This window comes from Vidua macroura, chromosome 5 (assembly GCF_024509145.1).
Source record: "Vidua macroura isolate BioBank_ID:100142 chromosome 5, ASM2450914v1, whole genome shotgun sequence".
Taxonomy (NCBI): Eukaryota; Metazoa; Chordata; class Aves; order Passeriformes; family Viduidae; genus Vidua; species Vidua macroura.
The window spans coordinates 5,178,912-5,202,978 of NC_071575.1; the positions used below are offsets into that span (position 1 = coordinate 5,178,912).

Consider the following 24,067-nt stretch of genomic DNA (forward strand, 5'->3'; position numbering starts at 1 on the left):
TGGGGAGGAGGGTGCTTTGGACATTTCCAGGATTTATTGCAAGCAGTGCTTCTTTTTTGAGGATGAGTGTTTAAGAGCAACCTCACCCTCACTTATGGAGGAGGAGCCCACATCGTGGGGTGACCTGCAGTCAGATTGTCACATCCTTTAGCAGACCTGTCCTACCTACATAGCTGCTCAGCCCACAGTGCCTGCTCAGGGCTGACTCTGCCAGCGAAGGTGGCGACTGCTGATCAGGGAGTGCATCACCCCTTTCCTTGCTCTCTCCTGGGATGGGATTGAGCACAGTTTGTGCCCCCCCCCCCCCCCCCCCCCCAGAACGTGCTTTTTATTCTGCTCAGAACGTGATTTTTATTCTTTTTGTTCTGGGTCATCACACCAGTGAAATCGCTCACATGGAAGCTGGTGTGGTGAGATAAATATGCCCCTGCCCATAGCAGGATTTAAAAACCTTGTGAATTATTGCCTGGTGGGAAAGTGAAGTCTGAGTGTAACTTCTGGTACCTTCAGGCTGGCAAACAGAAATAGTCTTTTTTTTTCCCTCCTAGAGAATGATTATCACACATTGCTGGATAAAGTTTTCATTTAAGTTGACTTTCTTCTTGTTTTACCTTAATGTCACAGGTCATTTCCCATCTACAGCTTTGCAAAACCCTTGCGATGTTCCTGTGAAACACTTCAGTATAGATAAATCAAGTTTTTAGGTCAGCTCTGCTTACCTAGGCTTATCTTAATCCCCTTTTCATATCTGGATAACCTCTATTGCACCTTTTCCTCAGTTGTGCTGGGTCATGCCAGTCCTCTGTGACAGGATAGGATAGGCAGTGGCATTGTCCTCCATGAGTAGGGTCAGAGGCAATGCAGAGCCAGCACTTGCTCCTTCACCTTGCAGTTTCTCAGGACTTTGGAGACAGCCCCTAAAAGGCAGAAGATGGAGCCTATCCTGTCTGATAGTGATGCCAGATCTCACAAGGGAAGAATCAGCCTATATTTCTTTGGGTATGGGACCAATCCACTCAACCAGCCTGTGGGGTAGGTGAAAGCCAAGAGATTTGAAAATGGCATGCTTGGAAAGTTTAATCCCAGCAAAAGCCCCAAGTAAATGGAGATGTTTTCCCTTACTGCCTCCAGAACTGGCCTCAGTGGTTTATCCTGAGGATCCCACTCAGTCCAGGGTTGATTCCCCTTATGCATCTCTCCGGCATCATTTGTCCCCAGGGAAATCCAGCATGCTCTAATGGGATCTGATTCACTGGCTTCTAGCACCCGTGGAGGATTTTCTAGAGACAGCATTATAAACAACCTCTATAGAGTGTGCAGGCAGGTAAACCTACTTCTTCCCCACACTGTGGCATTGAGGACTTTTGTCAGCTCCTGTCAGCTTCCTACTGAGGGGCTGAGAAATGCTCCTCTGGTGAGTCCAGACATAGCTGAGCATGTGTTGGGTATGTCCCACGTTCCTTCCCGCATGCTGCTTTGGTTTGACCACGTGGGAGCATGAAAAGGTCAATAGGAATTTGGCAGGCACATAAGCAGACTAAGCAAAACACAAAAGAGTGATAGCATTAAACACAGCCATTAAAAAAAGAGAAAAGCTGAGCTGAAGTATCTTGAGAAAAATGGTGTAACTGGAATGCCTGCTACTGGTGTTGGTCATGAGAAACTCTGGAAAAGCGCATCAGAGCTGAGATGGACACAAAGAAACCTGCCAGGGCAAAACCACAGAGGGATTGCTCACTTCTAGTGAGCACCCAGACACTATAAAGACTCCAGCAGTGCCAGTCCTTGCTGACAGAGCTCTGTCCCATGAGCTGTGTTTGTATTCTCAGCATATGGCACAGGCATGGAGGGGGCTGTGTGACCCCAGAGCAAATGTTCCTTCTTCACCCACGCTCTGCCTTTTGCTTCATCTACCTAATGGTGTTGGTGAGACTTGAGCTTGGCCACAGAAGGTCTGTTGTAATGCTCTGTGGAGATTCATTCTGCATGTTTGTAGGATGACATTGAGGGATGCCCCTATCCCACTGGAGTGGTGGAGCCCTAGAACAGTGGGAATACGTGGCAGCCAGCCTAGGCCATGCTGCGGGGTCTGCCAAGGGAGAGTTCCTGCCCTGCAGAGGTCAAGAGGACATGGAGTTACTCTCTGACTGCTGTAGTTGATATTTACAAACTGTGGGCCTTTACCCTGCCTGCCTGTGGCTGCTTTCTCATCTTGCTTTCTTGTTAGGGCCACAGTTCAAGGTTTGGAGAGGTGCATGTTGTAAGGGAATAGGGGAGAAAGTTCTTCTGCCCTGATGCACCTCCCTTCCCTACGTCCCACCACCCACGCATGAGCTGGGTGATAATTTGGTGGGGGGAGCTGGTGGAAGGGGTGGGACAGGAGGAGGAGAGAGGGTAGTCTCTGCCTTAACTCTTGCTGTATCTGTTTGGCAGTCAGTGGATTCCCTGCCTGGACTCCAGTGGGACAGAAAAGGATAGGACGGGAGGGGCTGGCCTGGGGGAGACCTGCGCTGGGTTCAGGTGAGTTGGGCGTTTGCTTGTTGAGCAGATCTGGCTGGATGTTTGTGTCACCCCGAGAGTGCCGGTGACTCCGGTCCTCCCGCAGCCAGCTGCTGCACGCCAGCTGCTTGCTGTGCTCTGGAGAGCGGGCCAGCAAATCTGCATGGGCAAAATCTTCCCAAGGTTAAGTAAAGCAAGAGTGAGATGGACAATAAGGAGCAAATAATCAATTTGGATCAACCCAGGGAAGAGGTTTTTCTTTCAATGGTTCCTTTGGAAAAAGAAAGGACAGGCTGAGATGCTGCACAGGGGGTACCAGGAAGCTGAGAGCAAAGAGATGCCTGAAGGATGGGTAATTGATACTGAAGGCTGTGGCAGCAGAGAAAAAGGGAGAGAGTGACAGGTAAGTACTCAGCAGAAATATTGAGAAGAGAGACAACACTGAGCAAGACAGGGACAGGGATGAAGGGTAGAGCTGACTGGTTGATAATAGGTACAGGAGCCAAGGCGCTAGGAGTGGAGTAGGCTGTAGCCATTTCAGCTACTGCCAGCATGAGTCCTCTCCTCCTATGCTGCCCTGCAGAGGTGCTGACCCCAGTGCACTGACTTGGGAGCTGCAGATTTAAAAGATGAACCTGGGAGTGCACTTCTTGTTCTTCTTGCCCCGGAGTTTTCATCAAATTTGTTCCTGTAGGGGTGAGGCAGGGAGACAGCACAGTTTCTGCATGTGCTAAACTCTCAGGATCTGTGGGCATATTTGTGAACAAGTGCAGGCAGAACACATGAGGGTTTCATAACACCTGATCTGTGTCTTCTTAAATCAACAGTGCTTTTAAAGTAATCACTACTAGTCAGGGCTTTCATCTCATGCCAGTGGAAATACCATTGCCCTAGTTTTTCCTCTTTGACAGCTGGTGATATGAGAGGCTGAACCTTGGACCTGACCTTTGCAGCTCTGCAGCAGCCCAACTTTTCTGGATTCATGGTTGCAGATGTGGTCCTTAGAGAAGCTAAAGAACCTGTGCCGTATCTCTACCTGACTGTGGTCCTGGGCAGAGCTAGAGGAAAACTTGGGTGCCCCAGACTTGATAGAGAGCAGGTACCTGGCCCCTTGGAGGGTGCAGGTGGGATGCAGTTCCACCACATTACAATGTGGCATTATGGCAGGAACTGCTGGAAAACACTTTAGGTGCTGCTAGAGTCATGGTCTCCATGCGCCTCTGCCTGTGCTGATTTCACCTGATGTGACTTGTCCTGGCTAAGCCTGCCCAGGGTCTGACACGGGGTGCTGGACTTATGCAGGGCTGAACAGGGAGCACAGTGTGGGGGCAATCATGGCAGGGAGTCCTGTGGCCCTGCTCTGCTGCTCTGCGCTGGCCACACACATCTGCTGAGGAACCAGGCTCTGCCACACACGCTGTTGGCTCCCCTCATCCTCCCTGCTGGGAAGCATAAGGCAATGTGTTATGCCTTAACCTTGCCTGGCTTTTGGAAGAGTCTTGCTTGAGTATTCTTCCCCTGTGCTTCCTGTTTCTCATCACTGACAGCAAGTGTCCCCAGGCTGTGCTTTTGGGAGGTCAGGCAGAGTGTGCCTACCTGGAGGAGTTTAGATACAAGTGCCTAGAGCAGTGTGATCCCAAATTCCCTGTGCTGCTCTCCCACCTCTGAACCACTGACTGCAGTGCTGGCTCCTCTGCTCTCCTGCTCTAGCAACTTTGCTTCCCACTCTTCCCTCAGCCCTCGCCCCCAGCTGCAGGGATGGCAGCAGCTGGCCAAGCAGGGCTGGGGGCTGGCAGCCTCCATCTCTTCATCTGACCTGCCCAGGGCTGCTGGCTGGCATTTTGCTCCATGAAGTTGCTGCCCCAGAGAGGTGGCAGCCCTGCAGTCATCCTGCAGACTCTATCTTGTCCCTGTGGAGCACCTCTGGGCTGCACCACAGGTCGCTGCCCCGTTGTGCAGGGACCTGTTTGCAGAGTGGGTGCTGGAGCAGTGTGGCTTTCACCCTCTGTGCCATTCACCTGCTCTGCTCTCCAGCCAGTGACAGGAGCTGTGATGGCCATGCACTTTGGCAGCACATAAGGACCTCTGAGCCTGCCAGATGCAGCCCCAGGACTTCGGTCAGACAGCTCCAGCCATCGGGTAGGTGGCTCTAGGGGCTCCATTGGTGCCTGGCTGGATCTGTGGCTGTATCACACCTATTGCTGGTGCTCTGTAAGAAGAATGGATCCTGCTGTGGCTGGCCCTCCTGCTTTGTTGCACTGGATATAGCCAGATTATGGGCTGAGTGGAGGTCTTGAGATTATCTGGTTTGGTGGAAAGGCTGGTTTCTAGTCCTACTAGACACCTGCAGAGTGTGTAAGTGTCTAACAGATGAAATCCATTTATGGATTTCATCAGTTAGTCTTGGTTTTTTTTTTTCTAGGCTAGAGAAAGAAACCTCTGTGTCTCTGTAACTCAGAGCAGGGATGGTGATCCATGGACACCAACAGAGACTTATCTGGCCCTGGGAACAACAGCCTATATTGCTTTTAGCAAGAGATTTGCCACTGATCCTCAGAAAAGTCCAGCCACTGTTAGAGGCTTCGGAGGGTCTCCCATCCAGCAGCAGAAGACAGAGCAGGACCCATTTGGCACCCTCCTGCACTGGGGGTGTGTGCTCTGAAGGGTGATGCTCTATAATCCTTGCATCTTGTATTGCAGGTGTCCATGCCATCAGTGAACTCACTCATAAGGAGTCACTGAGTTCCTTATCTCACTCTTTCTAGTGTCAGTAAGTAGCAAACTCACTGACTGCACAAGCATTGCTCTTATTTCACACTGGAGAAAACATAGGTAGGATCTGATTCTTATAACAGTCTCCTGTGCCTCATGAACGTTGCTGAACAGATGCTTTGAGAATACCTGGCAACCCACAGAACCTGGAAGCTAATTAGAAAGTGTAAAGAAGCCAACTAACTTTCAATTGCTTGAAATGAAAGGCATTTTAATTTCAACTGCTGTCCTGGAGTTGATCAGTTTTTCTACATCTTTCCTTGCCTTTTTCTGTTAGGCAGCTGGAGTGAGCCATTCTCCAGCAGCATTCCTGTTTGGAAGCAGCTGTCTCTGCTCATGTAGCTGCTCTTAGATTGGCTGGAAAGCACTTGCTTCCACTGCTAATATTTTCTCGTCCGTCTTGTAGAGATGACCGATTGCAGTAGCAGCCCCTGTGCACTAATTTAACTGGGCTGGTTCCTTAAGCTGTACCTTGGCACTGCTGTTCCTTGCTGAGCCCTGATTTTCTGTCTCTGCTCCTCCAGCCGCCCCCGCCTCCTGCCATCAAAATGCAGCGCAGGATTTCAGCTGCTGACTAACTGCTGGCTCTGGTTGCGCAACTGGAGAATTTTATGTGTCCTCCTGCTCCTCCTTTTGTAACACAGCCCAGTCTTCTTGCTTCCTGATTCCTCCCTCCCCATCTTAAATTGCAGTTTATGTGCTTGGTTGCTGCTTGTTTCAAAATGAAACCAAGAAATATAAATGCACTGCAGCTGTCTGCATTGTCACCTGTGATTCTGCAGTTCAGGCAGTACCTTCGAGTGTCCAAGGGAGCTTTAACACTTTGCTTCCTCTCATAAATGTTATCAGCAGCTTTTTAGAGACATTTCTGTCTGCTGTTCCCTCTGTTTCACGATTCCCTCTGGAGATTGTCCTCATCTCATTTGCCTTATGATAAAACAGCAAAATAGGTCAAATGGAGGATGTTAACTTCCCAGCAGTAGGAACTCCTGTCTGACAGCAGTCGGGAACAGGCAGTAAGTTTGCAGAAAGAAAAGCTTTAGGAGAATTGCTATTGGCTTCTTCCTCTGATGCCAAAACTCCAGGTGGCTTCTCTCTCATCTTGTCTCACTCTTGTTCCTTGTCTCACCTGAGGAACTTTGAAAAAGCCCTTTTTTACCCTGAGAGAGGCTGAGGATAGCACCGTATTTTGCTTCAAATGATGCTTTCTTTCTCCTCTTTTTCTTATTACTGCCTCTCCCCTTCATTGGCATCTTGTTTCCAAACAAAGCCAAAAAATGCCATTCTCCTGAATATCTGCATTGTGTGTTCAGCACATCACAGGCAACTGCTGGGTGACCACAATGCTTCAGAAATGTCCTTGGTTTTCCTTGCCTTTTGTGACCATACTTGGAGGATCCCATGGTGGTAGTTGTGGGACAAACACAGTCAAAATTTGTGATGAAGGGGAGACTGTGTTGCCTCATTGAAATGTTCAAGAATGAAACCTGTTGCTCTGGGTCTATGGCTGCCTGCATGATGCCTTCTCTCTTTCCAGGTCCTGCAGGAATCTAGGTGTAGTCTTGTTTTCCCAGAAATAAATCCTTTGGGGAAAAAATTGTGGCTATCTCCATGCACCAAGCCCAGTATCAAATACTGTACCTTTTCCTATGGAGCTGCATAGAGGAAGCTCACTACTATCTGTGGGAAGATGACAGACTACAGGACATTTCTGTGAAGGGCAAAAAACCCATCTCCTCCAAGTGCTGAGGGCTGAAAATACAGCAGAGGACTTCTAGAAGTGATGGGGGGGTCAGAGGGAGCTGAGGAGGGAAGGTGGTGGTGGGGAGAGGGTCCAGGGACAGGGTACACTGTGGATTGCATCAAGATGGCATTTTAGCAGTTGGGAAAACTTTGTGGCAGAGGAAAAAATAGTCTGGGAATGAAGTAGTCATAGGATTTTTCTCCAAACTTTGGTGAAGGAACAGCAGAAAAAGTGCAGGCAAGCAGTGAGGGGCACAGTCTTTACTCCAAACTCATGTATTAAGGAGGGGGCAACCAAAGGAAGAGGAAAATGTTTGCCTGTTAGGGAGGATGTAACCCAGTAGGTGGCTGTGACTGTTGTGGGAGAACCACATTGTTCCTAGCTGGAAACAAGAAGTTATTTGAATCTCCATCTGGCCTAAGAACATATAGAGCAGGGGCACAGTAGGATTAAATGTTTAGGAAAAGAGCCAGGAGGTGTATGAATAGGCTTTCTCATAGAAACAGTAGGCAAAGCAGAGAGGGAAGTAGTGGGGATGTGTAATGTGCATGGCTTTGGCTGGGAAAGGAGAAGTTGTATTTCATGCCATGAAGGGCCAGAACTTTGGGCACTAATTTAATCCACCATCTGTTCCCACTTGAAAAGGTTTGATTTCATGGCTGGGGTGCTTTCCCCCTTCTTAAAATAGGAAAATGAAGGCAGAAGTGCTATGTCTCCCCTGCTGCTCTGTGTTTCTCCCAGCCATATTCCTTATTGCAGCATCCCAAATTCTATCCTTCATGTTGACCTATTCAGGAGTCAGAGAACAGATAAAAAGTCCTGGTCCAGGTATCCCTGAGCTGGAGGCTGGTGACAGGGATGGGGCTGTGGGCTGGCACTCATACAGTCCCTTCCCAGGGCTAGGTGAGAGGAGGTGATTCTCTGATTGTGACCTTCCTCTGCACCCATGTGCGAAAGAGGTCTAGCAAAAATGAAATAAAACCACAAATATTCATAGAAATAGGCTGGCTCTTGGATCCACCTTAAATAAAAGAATAAAAACAAAGAATTATCTAGTCTTGTCCTGCCAGCTTCCTGGGACATCCTCAACAAACTCAGACTTAAACACTGCTGTACTTGATAACGTGCCCTGGACTGCAGCAAATTGGAATGTGCCAAGGACTGTGACAGATCAAACATGTTTCATTAAGTATGTGTTACTTTTTCTCTCACATTTGGCAGTGCGGAGAGCTCTCCTCCTCTGAGATGAGGAGGCTGTGCTGCAGCTTTGGAATAAACTGATTAGCCAGCTAGCAGGCCTTGCTGCAGGCAGGCAGTGGGGAGAAGGGCCCTGCCTGGGCTTCAGAAGCTGAGAAATGCCTGGCAGGAGGACCTGATGATTCCATCTCCCAGTCCAACCCAGCAGAAGGGCTAACTGAAGGGGGTAAATCTGGGACTGCTGAGCTGCTGGGGAGCTGCAGAGCTGCAGCTGCAAGCCAGCATTTAGGGTGTGTGCCTTGATTCCTGGGTTCCACCACCTTCTTTAGATGTGGGGTTAGAGGGATGATTCACCTTCCCACTCATGTAGATCCACAGGTGTCGTAGCCCTTGGTGGTTTGGATCAGTGCAAGCCATACCAGTAAATAGTTGCTTTCCAGCATATGGACCATAAAGGGCTAGGGCTGGAGATAAAACAGAGGTTGCTTCCTTAGTGCCCTCATGCATCTGCATTTGACACCAAAACTGGTTGTGCCCACTGCAGTACTACCCATATATAGGCTCTTATTGGCAATAGTTCTAAAAACCTCTCAAATTTAACAGGGACCAGGATCTTTCTGCCTTGTTTTTGAAAAGGAAGCAATATTAGCCTGGAGGATGATCTTCACCAGCCCTTGTCTGCTCTCCTCTATGGTTTATGTTCCCCTGATCTTGTTGCAGCCCCTCTTAAACTGGTTGATATCTCGCATAAGACTCAGTCCTCCATTCGGCATCCATGGAAATCTCCTGCTGATAGCAAAGCAAATAGGATGAGCCCTTCAGGAAAGCAGATGGGGGAACAAAGCCTGTTGTTGCCTAGGGCATTTAGAGAGCAATGGTGTATTACACTGTGAGATCTGATTTCCTTTCGTTACTTGAATAACAGGCAGGAAACATGCCTGTGTCAAAGAACTACTTGTTCTGCTGTGAACATTCATTAGAAGTTGTCTTTTCATACACAAGCATCTTTCTTCGCCCCAGGGCCTGATATATCCAGAGGGTTAGCATTTAGGAAATTATTTCCTTTACAGAAGTAAATGAGACACTGATAATGATGCTGTCTTGTGTGGATAAGTACGAGCATGGCCCACCAGCTTCTGCTCCTGCTTCCTCTTTCCCTCATTGAAAACTACACCAAAACAAGTGCCATAGTGTTCCTTGGCTGCTGGGACAGTTAGGTGTCAGTTAGATGTTTACATTTGCTCTTTTTTCCAGTTAAGTCAGGTTCCTGGTAGTCCCTACTCACCATGAGATGGCTCATACCTGGTGTTTGTCCAGAAGGACATGACTGGAGAGACACCAGGCACAAGGAGGGAGGAAATAGTTTGGCATCATGGTCCTGGTGCAAAGACTCAATAGAAGATTTGGTGGTCTTATTAGGTAAATGACATCAAAGGTGATAAGTCCTGCTCACCACTGAGCACTGGGGGAGGTCCTTGGCCTGAGCTCTCTCCAGAGCCAAGGGAGAGAGCAAGTTTAAATAGTCCAGAGCAGATCCAGGGGCAGTGGAAATGTTGAGTGTTGTGCGTGATGCAGATTGCTGTCTCTGTTTCTCCCTGAAGATGGGGATGTTCCTTTAGGTGGCACAGAAGGAATGAAAAATGTGCTATTAAAAAACTTATTGAACCATTAGCAAAATGAATTTGCAAGTTGCTACAAGGGAACAAAACCCTTATTTCTTTGCAGTCCCAGCTGGTGGGAATGGAAGCAGAGATGCTGCTGCTTTGGAGAGATTTGTTTCCAGTGTATTTTCCTAATCTCAGCAAGGGAATGTGTATCCCTTGCTAAAGCAAATCACTTCTAGAAAGGCCAACTTCTGCTCAGTAATGCCACCAGTTAGATGTACCTAAATTTACATACTGATACTGGAACCACATCTCATTGTGGTGTCTGGTCCCCTCATTCATCTTCCCGAAAGCAGGTCCTGCAGCAGCTCCCTACATCCCATGCTCTCCTTCTCTTCTGTCCTACAGAGCCATGACAAGAGCCATATCTAAGGAAGGAGAACCCAATGGGGCCACCACATCTCCTGAAGAGATAAATATGGAGGAAATGGAAGAGAGAGGCCAGTGGCGGAACAAAATGGAGTTTGTGCTGTCTGTGGCTGGGGAGATCATTGGCCTGGGTAACGTGTGGAGGTTCCCATACCTCTGCTACAAGAACGGTGGTGGTGAGTTCACAGCACACACGAGTTGTTCTAGATCTGTAGGTATGATGAGAGACATGTACATGCCTGCACCCATTTCTCCTATGTACTCCCTAAGGTACTCCCTTATTCATTCCTTCAACAAGTTACTTCCTGCCAAAACCAGGAGGAATAAAAACTCAGGGATGAATTCAGCTCCCCAATGGGTACTCTTCCTTAAAGCAGCATTCTCAAATCTGGACTCCTAAAAAATTGAACCCCAGTAACAACTTAAGGCTGTTGGGAATCTCAATTATTGGTCTTTAGAAAATATCAGATGCTGTGAGTGGTCAGAAAGCCAACATCAACCTCCTCCTACATATTCCCTTTTCCTACTCCTGGTGTCAAATCCATCTTTTTCAGGCCCTTGTTACAGAGGAGGCAAGGCTTAGATAGTGCTGGTATCCTAGCCAAGGCCTGATACACCCTAGAAGGAGATTTCTGCCTCTTCCCCTGGAGCAATTCTCACAGTGATCAAACCACTATTAGGAAAATTCATCCCCAAAAAAGATTCATTCACCTTCCCTTTTGTTTCTTTCCATGGCTCTCCTTTTCTCTTATAGTAACACTGCAATAAGATCATTACATGGTTAAAAGTTAAAATTTCTCATAACAATAAAATGAAACGTAAGGGAATAATTGACTGTCACTAACTTTTCTCAGTGAATAAAAATCTAACTTTATAAAAGAAAAGGAGGAATAACAAATTACATGTCAAATCCAGCAATAACTTCTCTTTTGTTCTTGTTCTCTAAAAACACCTTGAAATAATGGTCTGGGACTTGCTTCGCACTCCACCCCCCACTACTTTGAGCTTCCTTTCTCTGCAGACCATGCCTAGAGGCCTTTCTTTTCCAAGGTGCCATGAGCTTTCACCAATAGCTGAGTGGTTCCACTGTAATTTTTCCCAGGGCTTCCAAATTCCTGTCCTCACTGCTGTTGCTGGAGTTTATCCAAATTAAACAAGAGACAATAAAATGCATCCTCAAAACTAGTGAGGGGCAGGGTAAGAAATGGTTGAAGAAGATGGAATGAAGTTTTTCTTGAACCTGGGATGATTTTTAGCAGATCCTCCAGTTTCCTTCTCCAGTATTTTGATGGGAGGCACCAAGAGCAAGTTAAATGGGGCACAGGTTAGGAAATACTGGAGGTGCATCTGATTGAACAGCTCTGCAGTGATGCTTTGAGAGAGGAGTCATGGGTTTTGCATGGAAAATTTCTCCCTGAGCTCAGATGATATCTTTGCATAGTTTGTGCCTCTGGTACCCGGTTCAGCAGTCCTTGTAATTTGTATGCTAATTAGCATAAGTGAAAAGGCTACTTTTGTTCACTTTAAATATCTATTGAATAACATTTTTCTTTTTAATTAAACTGCTCTGGAATAGCTAAGGCTGTGATTCAGAGGGCAACAAGGCTAGGCTTGGGAAAGGTTAGGATGGGAGAGTCCTTCTCTCACAGCTCCCCACACTTGCCCTTGTTGTAGAAGGTACTTTTCTCTCTCCAGGGCTCTAGGGAACCAGAAGACTGATATAGGACAAGGAATGTATTTCCCATGACACTCAAAGACATTCTCATCATTGGAAAAGTTCTTGAAATTGCAAAAAAGGCATTTTCCACCTATAAATACTGCATCCCTCTCCCACCCTTACCCCCCAGATTTGAGACTGCTATCCTGTCACCTTTCTCCACCTTTGGATGTACTGAAATGGTTATACAGCTATGAAGACAGATGCCATAGAAACAATAGTGTTAGTTTTCTGTAAAGCAACCAACAGCAACCTTATCTATTGCTGCACTGTCAAATTTGATCTAATTGCTCAGCATCCTGAACTTATTATTGACTCATAAGGAAAGAGGATCTGTTTCTGGGGGCCCCACTCAAGGCTGAGGCTCCTTCAGTAGAGCAGCAAATTGAGGAGGGGATCACAGCTGGAGTTTCAGCTGGTAACTGCAATGGGACAGTTAAGAGAGACAAGACAATAGAGGTGCAAGAAAACCATTGCTGCTCAGAGACCAAAATGGGCCAACTTCCAGGACAAATTGTATCAGAGGAGAGGGTCTGGAATCTGCTGAAAAGCCCATCTGTGTGCAGCATAATAAAGCTGTCTTGCAGATTTGGCATAGATGTCTTGCAACCCCAAAAGCAGCAGCTGCCTCTAGTTCGGGGTCTGCAGTTCTCACTTCCTACCCTGCAGACATGGACTGACCCTGAGAACCAGCCTCCTTCCCTCTGGCCCCAGGTCTCCTGCAGCTACACACAGCTGTGTTTAGGGGAAATTTGGATGTTCTTTGTTATTGTAACATTGTTGGCTTAAAAACAAGGGCAAGTGTTCCTAGTTGCTCATTGTCACTGGAAGGAATGTCAGTGTGAATGCCTGTGCTGGCAGGGGAAGAGAGGGCCAGGGGGGGACAGTGGCTGAGAAAGGCACCCTAGTCTTGGTTACAAACAACTGAGATTCTCTCCAAGCCCTGGCAAGAGAGGTGTTCATGACCAAATTTTATTGTATGGAGTGGCAAGACAGCCACAGTTGTTGTTTCAGCGAGGAAGGCAGTCACCTTATCTTGTTTGGAGGGGAGCAGAAGCGTGAAAATCTACACTAAGGATGTGGAGAGAGTGAGGTGACAGAAGGAAGGTCAGCTGTGAAAATGAGGTCTCAGGGGCAGTTTTGAGCAGAGCAGTGAATGTATTTGGTGTTTTGGTTTGACAGCATAACTGAAAAGGTACAAAAAAGTTTCAGACAGCTGAACAGAGTACTAAGCAATTTTTTCAGGGCATTAAACTTTTTTGTTATTTTTGCTTGTCTTTTCTTATGCTTAGTTTATGCTGGTCATTGTTTCTGTGAAAAAGCCTTGCTCTTTTCTCCTTCCTCTTCCATTTTGACAAGGGTTAATCTGAGGGCCATTTCAGGCTCATTTCTCTATATATTAGCAAAAAAAAAGGATTTTGAAGGTAGAAGTTAAACTTCTTCATTTTGAAAATGCTGGAAAGATATTCTTCCCCTATTTCCATTTTTCTGGTGCAATCTGCTTTCCAAATTTGACATGAAATATGCCTCCAGTAAATTTATATTCTGGCAAACGTTTTACTTACCAAGAAATGCCACCAGGTTTGTATCCTCTGGGCAAGTGGGAGTTTTACTGTGACTCTCATGAAAGGCAGAACAAATGTGGTTATGTGAAACAAGGACTTATTTTGTTCATCCCATTCCTGCTGAAAACTGGAATGAGGTCAGGAGCATGAAGCAGGGAGAATTTCTTCAGCACTATCTTTTTTTAGCTCCTTGCCTGGCTACTCTTTACCTCTAGGTTTTGGCCTACACCAAATGCAGAAGTGCTGCATTAGCACAAGACAGACCACCCTTGTATTTTTCTCTGAGAAATTATGGTGGTGGAGACCTTGTTTCTTTAGCAGAGGTTGCACATTTAATTCAGTGAAATATTTATGTTTATGTAGCCGATTCCAGCTGTGGTCCCAGGTACCTCACAAGAGGTTTTAAGGATAAGGTTTTTGAAGAGTTTTCTGAGGCAGCATTTTACCCCTCTCTGCAGGAGCCTTCCTCATCCCTTACCTCATCTTCCTCTTCACCTGTGGGATCCCCCTGTTCTTCCTTGAGACGGCACTGGGGCAGTTCACAAGCCAGGGAGGGGTGACTGCCTGGAGGAAGATCTGCCCCATCTTTGAAGGTGAGTCAAATTACAGTATTTACTGAAAATCAGGGACTCAGATCCTCTTTTTGACATATTATTATTCTTTTTTTTTTTTCTTTCTCCTTTATTCTCCCTCCTTTCTTCTCTCTCCCAGCCTTGCTATTCATTCTGCTGCCTGCTGTGTGTGCAGGGGCAGTTCCCTGACCCCTCTCGATGTGAGTGAGGGTGTGTGGTGCTGGCTGGGGGCTGTGCTGGTCCACCTGAACCACGGTCTCTGCTTTGAGGAGCTCAGAACCTGGGAGAGAGGAGAAGCAGGATGGTCAGCTTGAAGGAGGAGGATAGAAGTATCAATGTACAAACACCTGTGTGTAGTGCAGGACAAATAGTGAGAAGAGAAAAGATTGAGGAAAACTGGTTTATCGTGCTTTCCCTGCCCACTCCCATGCCCAGGGCTGCTGTGGCAGCATTTGCAGGCTGGCATCCTTCAAACTGGGGTAATCAGACTGTGTGCACTGGGTCTGACAGTCCAGAGATGGGATGCGGATGAGGTTAAGCCACAGGGATAAGAACCAGGACTTTTGGGGCCCTGGGGAATGTTGTTTAATGGGATTAATATATTCGTGAATATAATTTCCTCAATGCTTCTGTCCAGAGGAGAACTTATTAACCATGCTTTACAGATGGAGAAACCTGTGCTCAGGCAGAGTGGAGCCTGGTTAGTTTGCTGGAGCAAATTTCAAATTGCAGTGCTCTTTGAAACTCCTTGGGGAGCCTGGGACCTCCTGTGCTGGAGACCCCTGTGCTCTGGCACAGACCTGAAGCTGGACAGCAGGGGCATCTCAAGGGACACTGACAACCAGTTTTAAATAAATGAATTGGGCTTTCTGGTCTGATTGGTATTCTGAGGTCTCAGTGAGCAATGGGCGTAAGCAAGACCCAAGACCAAAGCTGAGCATGGTGTATACCAGCTGTAAGAATGTTTTTTGCCTGACTCTTTCCAGAAGTAAGAGACTCAGCTGCATTTCTTTTCTTCAAAGGCTAGAGCTGTATTTTTCTGAAGAGGAGGCACTATGATGATCATAAGGTTTTCTAGCTGTTTCACCACAGACCTGTCTAGAGTTACCAAAAATGTTTCCTGTCTGCGTGCACAGTAACAAAATCCTTCCTCTTTCTCTTAGGCAGATCTTGCACTATTCTCTGGAGAGCCATGTTGTTGGTGTTGCATCCTTCTTACCACAGCATGACCGGTATCTTTGTTTGGGGTTAAGCCTCGTGTGTTGGGAGTTGGTTGCCAGTGCCATCCTCACCTCCTTTGCTTTTCTTCACAGGAATTGGATATGCTTCCCAAGTCATTGTGGGATATCTGAATATCTACTACATCATCATCTTGTCCTGGGCACTCTTCTACCTGTTCAGCTCCTTCACTTCAGTGCTACCATGGGCCAGCTGCAATAACCCCTGGAACTCAGGTACACCTTCCCTTGGTCAGCTTCTAGCTTCTTTCCAATTCCCAGAAGTTGAGTTTTGTTGAAAATATTTGGTTTTGTTTGGATAAGAAGCTCTCATGAGCTGGCATGTGATGTCACCAAAAAATAAGCATTTTCTGGCAAGCAGGAGAGGTGGATGATAGAGTTTGCAAGCCAATCTAGAGCCCTCCTCATGTGGCAAGATCTTTTTATTAGCTGTGGTGCAACAGTGTATCTTACAGTTCCCTTACTCTACCCCATTCCAGCAGAGTTAGGGGGGCAGTTGCTGCCACTGCCAGTGCCTGAACAGTTTCCTCTGTGCACTCAGCTTTTGGGTAAATCAGGCCAAGCCTGCATTGTAGGATTTTGGCAGTTCAGGTCTCCCAGTGAAGGAACCAGTAACACAAAACTCTTAAGGACACTGTTTTCCTGGTTAATCACATCCATACAGCCTCCATAGCATTACATTCACCAGGGTTCCTACTGCTTTGTGCTCATAGTTCAATTAACTCTGCCCTGCAGAGAAGACCTGGCTTTGACTTTATGCAAGGCACTTGTACTGAGCTTGGGAAGATGGGGTAGATGTGAGGTAATCCTCGTGAATGTCCTTGTCAGGACTATTTTAACATGTTGAACAGGTTTTGCTTGGCAGCAGCTTGGTTCCCTCCCTCTTTCTCTTGTGTCAGATGATTAATTTCTGCAATTAGTTAAATTTCTCTACCTTGTGGGCCTTTTACTCACAGCTCCCTCTGCCCTTTCATCCCAGCAGAAGTAACCAGCCTTTTAAAGAGCTGATCCAATTCCTTCAGCTGCCCTGGAATGGATTTGTTTGCAAGGAAAGCCACATATGTTCTCTTAACAGAGAGAAGCTTCCCAGCAACAGCTGGGTTTCCTTGGTTTTCCAGTGGATTGTCTTTTGCTGGCAAAATGCAAGATGAGGTGCATTGGATGTGTGGAAACTCCTCTGTTTTTAGTTATTTCGTGCTTTGTAACAGGGTTGGGAATGGCAAAGGAGAACACAAAGGCTTCTGTGGTGTGTGCATATGTGGATAGGGAATGGTGCATGATGTGGAAAGAGAATAAGATTTTGTATCCTGACTACTCATAGTCGCTATCCCTTGATAATCTATGTTTTGCAGTCATCTGTTCTCAATTTGGCAGAGAATTGTTCTCTCCTTCCCCTCTTCCCTTCCTGAAGCCCCTCTGGTGACTGCTGGATTGGGATTCATACCTGGAGAGAGCCAGAGTTTAATGAGATGTTTAATGAGATGCTCTATAGCACAAGATAAAGGACCTGTGTGCTGCCAGAGTGAGGGTTAGGGTCCAGAGGGGAAGGAACATCCCTCTTAGAGGAGCCCTAAATAATTTCTCACCTCATCAGCTTCCTTTTCTTTTGGTAGATCTCTGTGTGGACATTCTGAATAGATCCAGCCTGGACAACAGGACCTTGCCTGCGAACGCCACGTCCTCAATGATTGAGTTTTGGGAGTATGTGATTGCTTTCCCTCTGTTCAGGCTCCCTCTCATCCAAAGGTTGCAGCTGCAGGAGTCCCTGGGTGGGGGGCTGCATGTCTGTAGGAGCAAGTGAGGTGCCACATGTCAGATCCAACACGGGGAGCACAATGAGCTGCCAAGGAGATGGGCACAGAGCCCAGGGTGTGAGGACTGGGCACACCCCAAAGGCAGCTCACGGTGTGCCTGCCCAGGGGTGCTCATGTGCACCTTGAGGGTGTGTTCCCCTTTCTGGCACTGGGGTACCTGCGTGAGTGTGGCCACTGAGAAAGACACCAAAAGCAGGCGAGGGCTTGCTGCAAGCAGGAGTAAATGTGCTGGGTGTTGCAGGTTGGCAGGCAAGCATGAGAGGCCATGGCAGATGGAAGAGTCCTCCACAGTGAAACACAAAGGGGAAAAACTGCCTTTTACCTTCTTTTGACCCAGTCCTGCTTGCTGTCTAAGGGAAGTGATCCATCAGGCTGCTCAGGTTCATCCCTGGAGAGCAGGGATCCAAGATGCATGCATGAGATGCCAGAGAATAATTTGAGGAAGCTGGAGAATTTTGAGGAATTTGGGGCTGGAGGCACTAAAATACAGTCTGAGTGAGGGGTCTTACAGCAGGCCAGACATTGTCCCAGATAGGGTCATTAGTGCAGCCTGGAGAGGTTGAAATGACTGCTGGTGCCACCCTACCACTCTACATGCTATAGAGGAAAGTCTTAAAAAAGAAGAGGGGTGTCAAGGACTCACCTTCAGCAGTTGGGTTTGGTTTTTTCCCCTGTTTCTGTCTCTTAAGGTACATTTGAAAGGGTTGACTGTCCTTCGTCTGTTGCAGCCACCACGGGGCACATAGAAGATGATATGTGCCCATGGCTGCAAAAAGAGTCTGCACAGTGGTGGCCCCCTTCTCCTGCCCTGCTCCTTGCACATACTGTTTAGTGAGAGCTGAGGCTCCTCTGAAACAGTTGTTTGGGTTTTCTGTAGAGAGGGCATGGGGACACTGAGGCACGTGATTTTGAGCAGAATGTGCAGAGGAGTTGTAAGTTTGGGCTTAGGCTTCTGGGAATTGCAGGAGTTGCAGTGCTGAGCTCTTGTGTGGCCTACCTTCTTGATGGTGAATTTCCAAGGAAGGAGGCTGACGGAAGGGCATGGGAATCTTAAAGATAATTTATGCTTGCATATAGGGTGCCTGTAGTATATTGGGAGGAAGAATGGTGGCCATGGGCTGATGGTGGCTTTGGTGGCCTGCTTTGGATTGAGTTGTCTCTGCTGTGGAGCTGCCAGGCTCAGGGAGCAATGGGGAGCAGGTACTGATTTTGTGTAGTGTGGGTCTGACAGGCATGGCACCGTGAGTTTGGAGAGTGGGAGGGTTTGGGTCAGCCACAGGACATGGTGGAGCAGAGATGAGTAGAGAGGGGAGCCTTAAGCAGAGCTGGGACGATTTGCACGGCTGGGAGCCCTGGGCAGATGTATTGTAGATAGGCTGTTAAGTCTTTGGATGGAGTAATATGGGAAAGGTCTGTATGGGTGAGTGGGGTCTGGAGTGTTAATGCTTCTCTCCCTGTCCCTGGACACCGGCAGGAAGCGAGTCCTGGGGCTCACGGATGGTATTCACAAACTGGGCACTGTGCGCTGGGAGCTGGCTCTGTGTCTCCTGCTGGCATGGATCGTCTGCTACTTCTGCATCTGGAAAGGGGTCAAGTCCACAGGCAAAGTAGGAATGGAGATTATCCTCCCAGTCCATAAGCCTCCTTGTATCCATCTTATATTTCTTCCTCAATCTCTTTTCCTTCTTCATGAAGTAAAGGCAGAAGACACAGCACCAAAGTGAAACTTAAAACCTGTTTAGGCCATACTGATGTACACCAGTTGTATTTGAAACCTAAGAGGAAGAATAAATTAGTAGGTCCATCAGGGAGGGGAAAACGGGGAAAGAATTGGGAACTGAGGGGAGTTTTGAGGCACATTTTCACTTGCAAATACCCACAGTGGCTGATGGATTCTCCCCAGGTGCCCTTGGGAACCATCCACTCACCAATGTGTTGTCCTGCTGTGGCTTGAGGGTGTTTTCAACAAGATCCTCTGCAGTGGCAGACTTCCCATCCCTGGCAATTATTAAACACTTGAGCAAAACAGACAAGCTACTGCCTGTAACCAGCTCGGAGAATAGATAATGAATCTCTCCTGCTTCTTTATCCTGCAAAACACTTGGGGTAGGAGAAGTGTCCTTGTTCTCTCTTTGGTGCTCTTTCTAAATCTGCAGGTTTTGGGTCAGTTCTTCACTTTCTGCATTTTGCTAATGAGGCTGGAACCAATGCTTCCTCCTGATGTTTATCCCATAGAGCAGATAGACTGGTTTTTCTTTTGGAGTGAATGAGTGTTTGATGCCTTGGACTGGGTATTAGGGACACTGCCATGGCCTTGATCTGCTCAGGACCTCATTCTTTCCTGGAGCTGCCATGAGATGGGTGGATCATTAACAATGATTGATGATTAATGATTAGTCTTGTGGGTGTCCAGGGAATGTCCCAATAGCAAAGGGAGGGAACCAATTTCTGCAAGAGATTTCTTCCTTCAAATCACTGTCTACTCTTCACGAGTGTTCCCTTTCATACTTGACACCTGTGTTTCAGTGTTAAATCCTATCTCCTAACTTAAAACTTCACTAGACACCCATTGCAACAGAATGAGATAACAGCTTGCTCCCCTGACTAGATTTTTCCCAGGTTTTGCTGATGACTGGTTCTTGCTGGTGCAGACTTGTTGTCCACCATTTCTGAAGGAAGGAGATCCAGACTCCACCTTTATGGGAAAGAGGAGATGGATGATAAATGATGGCATTTTAAACCTTGAATCTCTGATGCCCCCTAATTTGAATACCACAGTGCCATCTTCACAAGAAATTGGGTCTGAAAGGCTGTGTGATCTGCATGGAAGAATAATTAAGTCACCCAAGGTTCTCTTTAGCTCTCAGCCTTCTCCACTGAGTTTCTCCTTTGCATGGTTCTCCTTATGCACGCTGCTTCCCCAGTGTGCATAACTTACCTGCACAAGGACAAAGCTAAAGTATTTCAGTCAGGCTGGTTTAGCTGACCTGGTTTGGCAAAACCAGACCAGAAAGTGAGAGAAAACAGTGACTACATATAGTAAATGGAATGGTCTTCATGAGATTACAGAAGATTTTTCCATCACATTTTTTAGGGAACAGGACTATTGGCTATTTACCAGACAGGTGTTATGGACATGGTGCAACAATAAGAGAGGAGTTTTCTGTTCTCAAATATACTACAGGTCAAACAGGCCAGTTGTCTTCTCTGCAGGCTGTAATTTTGAATTTTACAGGGGCACTGTAAAAAAATTTCAACTGCTTCCCTCTTTTTCTTTGCTGACAATATACTAAGACAAGCATTAGGAAAGACCCAAGAATTCTGAATAGGTGCATAACTTTCTACAACAACTCCAGATTAAACAGGAGGTTGTGTTTGCCTAAAAGGCTGCTCTAACCACATAACCCTATTGGATCCTTATGTTTCTGCTTCTGTGATTTAAGGAATCCAAATTTAAAGAAACCATAGTGACCTCAGGACAAAAATTTCAAATAACTCCATAAAGACTCATTTTCTTTTAAATGCCTTTTTTTTTTGCCGTATGTTTCTCTTCCTTATGCATAAATGTTTCTTAAAACTTATTTCTGAAGGTAGATTTTAATACTTGTGCCCAAAGGAGTGTCATTCTCATTCAGCCAGGGAACAGCAAAAGTACCATGTACTGTGACTTATTTGACCAATTATCACTAAGCACAAAAAAAAAAGTCATTTCAGGCCCATCACTATGAATCCATGGAGTAAACAAGCCTCCACATTAATTGGATGAATTTTAGTAATGAATAAATGTTAGGAAGTTGCAACTTGCTCACAAATATTTTGCAACTAGAAGAAAAGAATATGTTATATTAGAGAAATTATTTAGAGATTATTAATTCTACTGTAATATTTATTTATATCACACACAAAAAGAAGTAAAAATAGGTATTACGAAAATAATGGTCTACATTTTCTTTAAAGGCTTTGAGTCACCCTCATTTTTTACCTGTGAGCTCAGAGGCATTGAAGGGATGAGAGTGACACATGAGCACTTCTGGAAATGAGATGCCTCATAGGTGTCTCAAATTGGACAGCAAAAGTTGGTATTTAATTTAGAAAGCTCTTGCTGTGCATATGACCATTTTAATAACTCATTAAAACTCAGTGATGGGAAGAGATCTGGATTTCTTCTGCAGCTCTTGAAAGATGAAGGGAATGGCTGCACAGCAGGGAAATTACACTGACTGGAAAGAGAAAACAAAGCAGAGCAACCAGTGGCAGAGTTTTGGATGAAGAACAAAATGCAGATTAACTAAATCACCAGTGAGATGTAACCTTGATTACTTTCTTTCTCACCCCTCTTCCATGTTAGCAGCAGCAGCTACAGCCAACAGCAGAGTCAAGGGGGTTTGCTGGGGTGGGGGCCTGCAGATGAGATGAGGTGAAGTGATGCCTGCCCCCCTCCCTGCTGACCCTCTCTCCTCTTGTTTCCCTGCCCCTGCAGGTCGTTTATTTCACTGCCACCTTCCCATATGTGATGCTCTTCATCCTGCTGGTTCGAGGGGTGATGCTGCCGGGGGCTGCTGAAGGGATCATTTTCTACCTGAAGCCAGACATGTCCAGGCTGGCAGACCCACAGGTGAGGGGTGGTGTCAGGCAAATGCTGGCCACAAGAATATTCTCAGTGCCCTGGCCTTTGGAGTAAGCATCTAGCTGTCATCTGTGAAAGGAGGTCAGGCAACCAGGATCCTTAAAACTTCTGAGAGGGGTCTAGTCCCCCTACACAGCACATCCTTTTTGCTTGTGGTCTGGAGCATGTGGGCATATTAGGTCATTTCCACTCATGGGCTGAGCAAAACCAGAAGAGTATATGAAATATTTAGCGTGTAACAGTTTTTCTGGCTGTTAAATGCAGATAATTAAGGGAGAGGTTATATCATCAATCACTTTTAAATTTTTTCTGGCCTGGTTAGCACTTTGACTCCATCAGGACCCTCCCAGGACTTGAGGGGTCCCTGAGCTTGCAGAAGAGACCAAAGGCATGCATGTAACATGGGCTGTGACCAGCTGGGTTCCCTTCACTTGTCCTGGGAGCTGGTCCCTGGGCAGGGGCGGCCAAAGGGTCAATGGCTGCCACCAGTCACTGGGGCTCATGGAAACCCTCAGTGAGATCCTGCTGCTGAGCTGAGGCAGAAGGTGGAGCTTTAGTTCACGTGGGATGTGTGTCTGTGCCTGAAGGGCTCCTGTGTACATGCCTATCTGTGAGAAATCAGTGTGAACTTAGGCAGCAGTGCCTGGGATGGGATTCTTTGAAGGCTACCAAATTCCAGCTGCCTGGATGTTTGCAGCTAGGGGCTGCTCAGAGGAAAAAGAGAATGACTGGGGAACCTGGAGACCATCAGAAAAGTGGGCTGTTTCCCTGCCTGCCTAAAACTCCCAGCTCAGGGCTTTCCCTGGGACTGTGTGAGTGTAGAGTTGCAGCTCAGCCCACAGTTCAGCTCTCCATGGAGGAGAGGGCTGGAGCAGTGGTGAGAAACCCCACTCAGCTTTTCCCATGGAATGCCAGAGCAAAGGGGAACCTGGGTGTGTGACACCCCACTGGCCTGCAATCTCTCATCTCAGCAATTTTCTGCCCTTCACTGTGTACTGTGGCCTCAGAGAGGTAGAAAACTAGATCTGGGATCAGGGATAGGAGTACACAGATTGTTGATCACACTGTTATTTGGGGTGACTCACCAGTGGCTCTGCAAGGAGATTAATCATCTGGGCCATGTAGGGACCACAGACATCTGTAGTGAGAGCTTCAGAAGGAGCCATGCTATCAGGGATGCCATCTCTACTCTGAATGCAAAGGTGTGGGTGGAGAAATGGTGTCACCTTAAATGGGGTGTGAGAATATGGTCTCCTCTAGAGCTTTTTTCCTAAAGGGTTTCCAGTTCTATAGCTCAGTTTTTCCAGATAGGTATCCCAGATTCTCCATTCAATGTAGATCCCCTTTCTGTCTCACAGGGTTTGTTCTCCATGACTGGAGGAGTTATTGTTGACAGGGCACAGCCATTTATTTATTTTGTTGCCACATCTAAAGACCACTGACCTTCTCTGTTCCAGGTCTGGATGGATGCGGGCACTCAAATCCTCTTCTCTTATGCCATCTGCGAGGGGTGCCTGACAGCTCTGGGCAGCTACAACAAATACAACAATAACTGTTACAGGTAGGAAGAGCCTGAAGTCATTTCCTTCTGGAAATTTTCTCAAATAGCATAAGCTGCATCAGAGACAGGCTCTGTCCCTGGGGGAGACCTTGGGTCGTGCTGCTGTGACTAACAAGCTGTTCAGAGTGCTGAAGCTGCAGAGGACTCAGCACAGGGATTGAGAATGGCTGAGGGAAGAGAGGAGTCCGGAAAATGGCTTTAATAGTGCTCTCCTGCACGAGTCAGTGTGCAAATGAGAGACTGGAGGAGGGGGAGGAATGAAAATGGAGAGTGTCTCCAGCCACTGTGTAGACAGCATACTCTATTTTGTCAGAGTGTGTGGGCAGGGGTGACATGGCCAGCTCTGCCATCATTTGCTAGGCAGAGGAGGTGGTACAAAAGATGATGGGGGCCTCCTGTCTCCAGTGCTTTATTATCATCAGAGTAATGTACTGCCAGTGGCCTTTTGGTCCTGTCAAGGAGATTAATCAAGTCAGTCTGGCCTCCTCCTTGCCCTTGGTTTACAGAGCAAGGTTTTATCCATGGCCTGACATGGAGCTCAGCAGAGCCATCACAGGACCATTTTTGACACCCTCTGCAGAGCCCTGAGAAGTGGGGACTTTGCTATGTTTTCACATATTGCTCCAGCACAGACTGTAAAATGGAATTGTGCTTGGGAGACAACAATCATCTTTTTTGTTCTCTGATAGGTGCTGCCATGGCTGTTGGTTGGGCAGTTAATACTTTCT

At 46.9% G+C, this 24,067-nt stretch overlaps 1 protein-coding gene across 2 annotated transcripts in view; it reads left to right on the forward strand.

Annotated features, from left to right (window-relative positions):
* Positions 1–2,444: 2,444 nt before the first annotated feature.
* SLC6A12 (solute carrier family 6 member 12) overlaps positions 2,445–24,067 on the forward strand; it is a 38,661-nt gene continuing 17,038 nt past the window's right edge. Inside the window, exons 1-8 of one of the 2 annotated variants that reach the window (XM_053977250.1) lie at positions 2,445–2,520; positions 10,225–10,421; positions 13,986–14,120; positions 15,413–15,553; positions 16,951–17,038; positions 18,626–18,758; positions 21,632–21,766; positions 23,236–23,339. In XM_053977250.1, the coding sequence (XP_053833225.1) occupies positions 10,229–10,421; positions 13,986–14,120; positions 15,413–15,553; positions 16,951–17,038; positions 18,626–18,758; positions 21,632–21,766; positions 23,236–23,339 (929 nt within the window). In that variant the 5' untranslated portion in view covers positions 2,445–2,520; positions 10,225–10,228. Of the gene's footprint in view, positions 2,521–2,842; positions 2,903–10,224; positions 10,422–13,985; positions 14,121–15,412; positions 15,554–16,950; positions 17,039–18,625; positions 18,759–21,631; positions 21,767–23,235; positions 23,340–24,067 lie in introns of those variants that run through there. The other variant, XM_053977249.1, reaches the window with a different exon arrangement.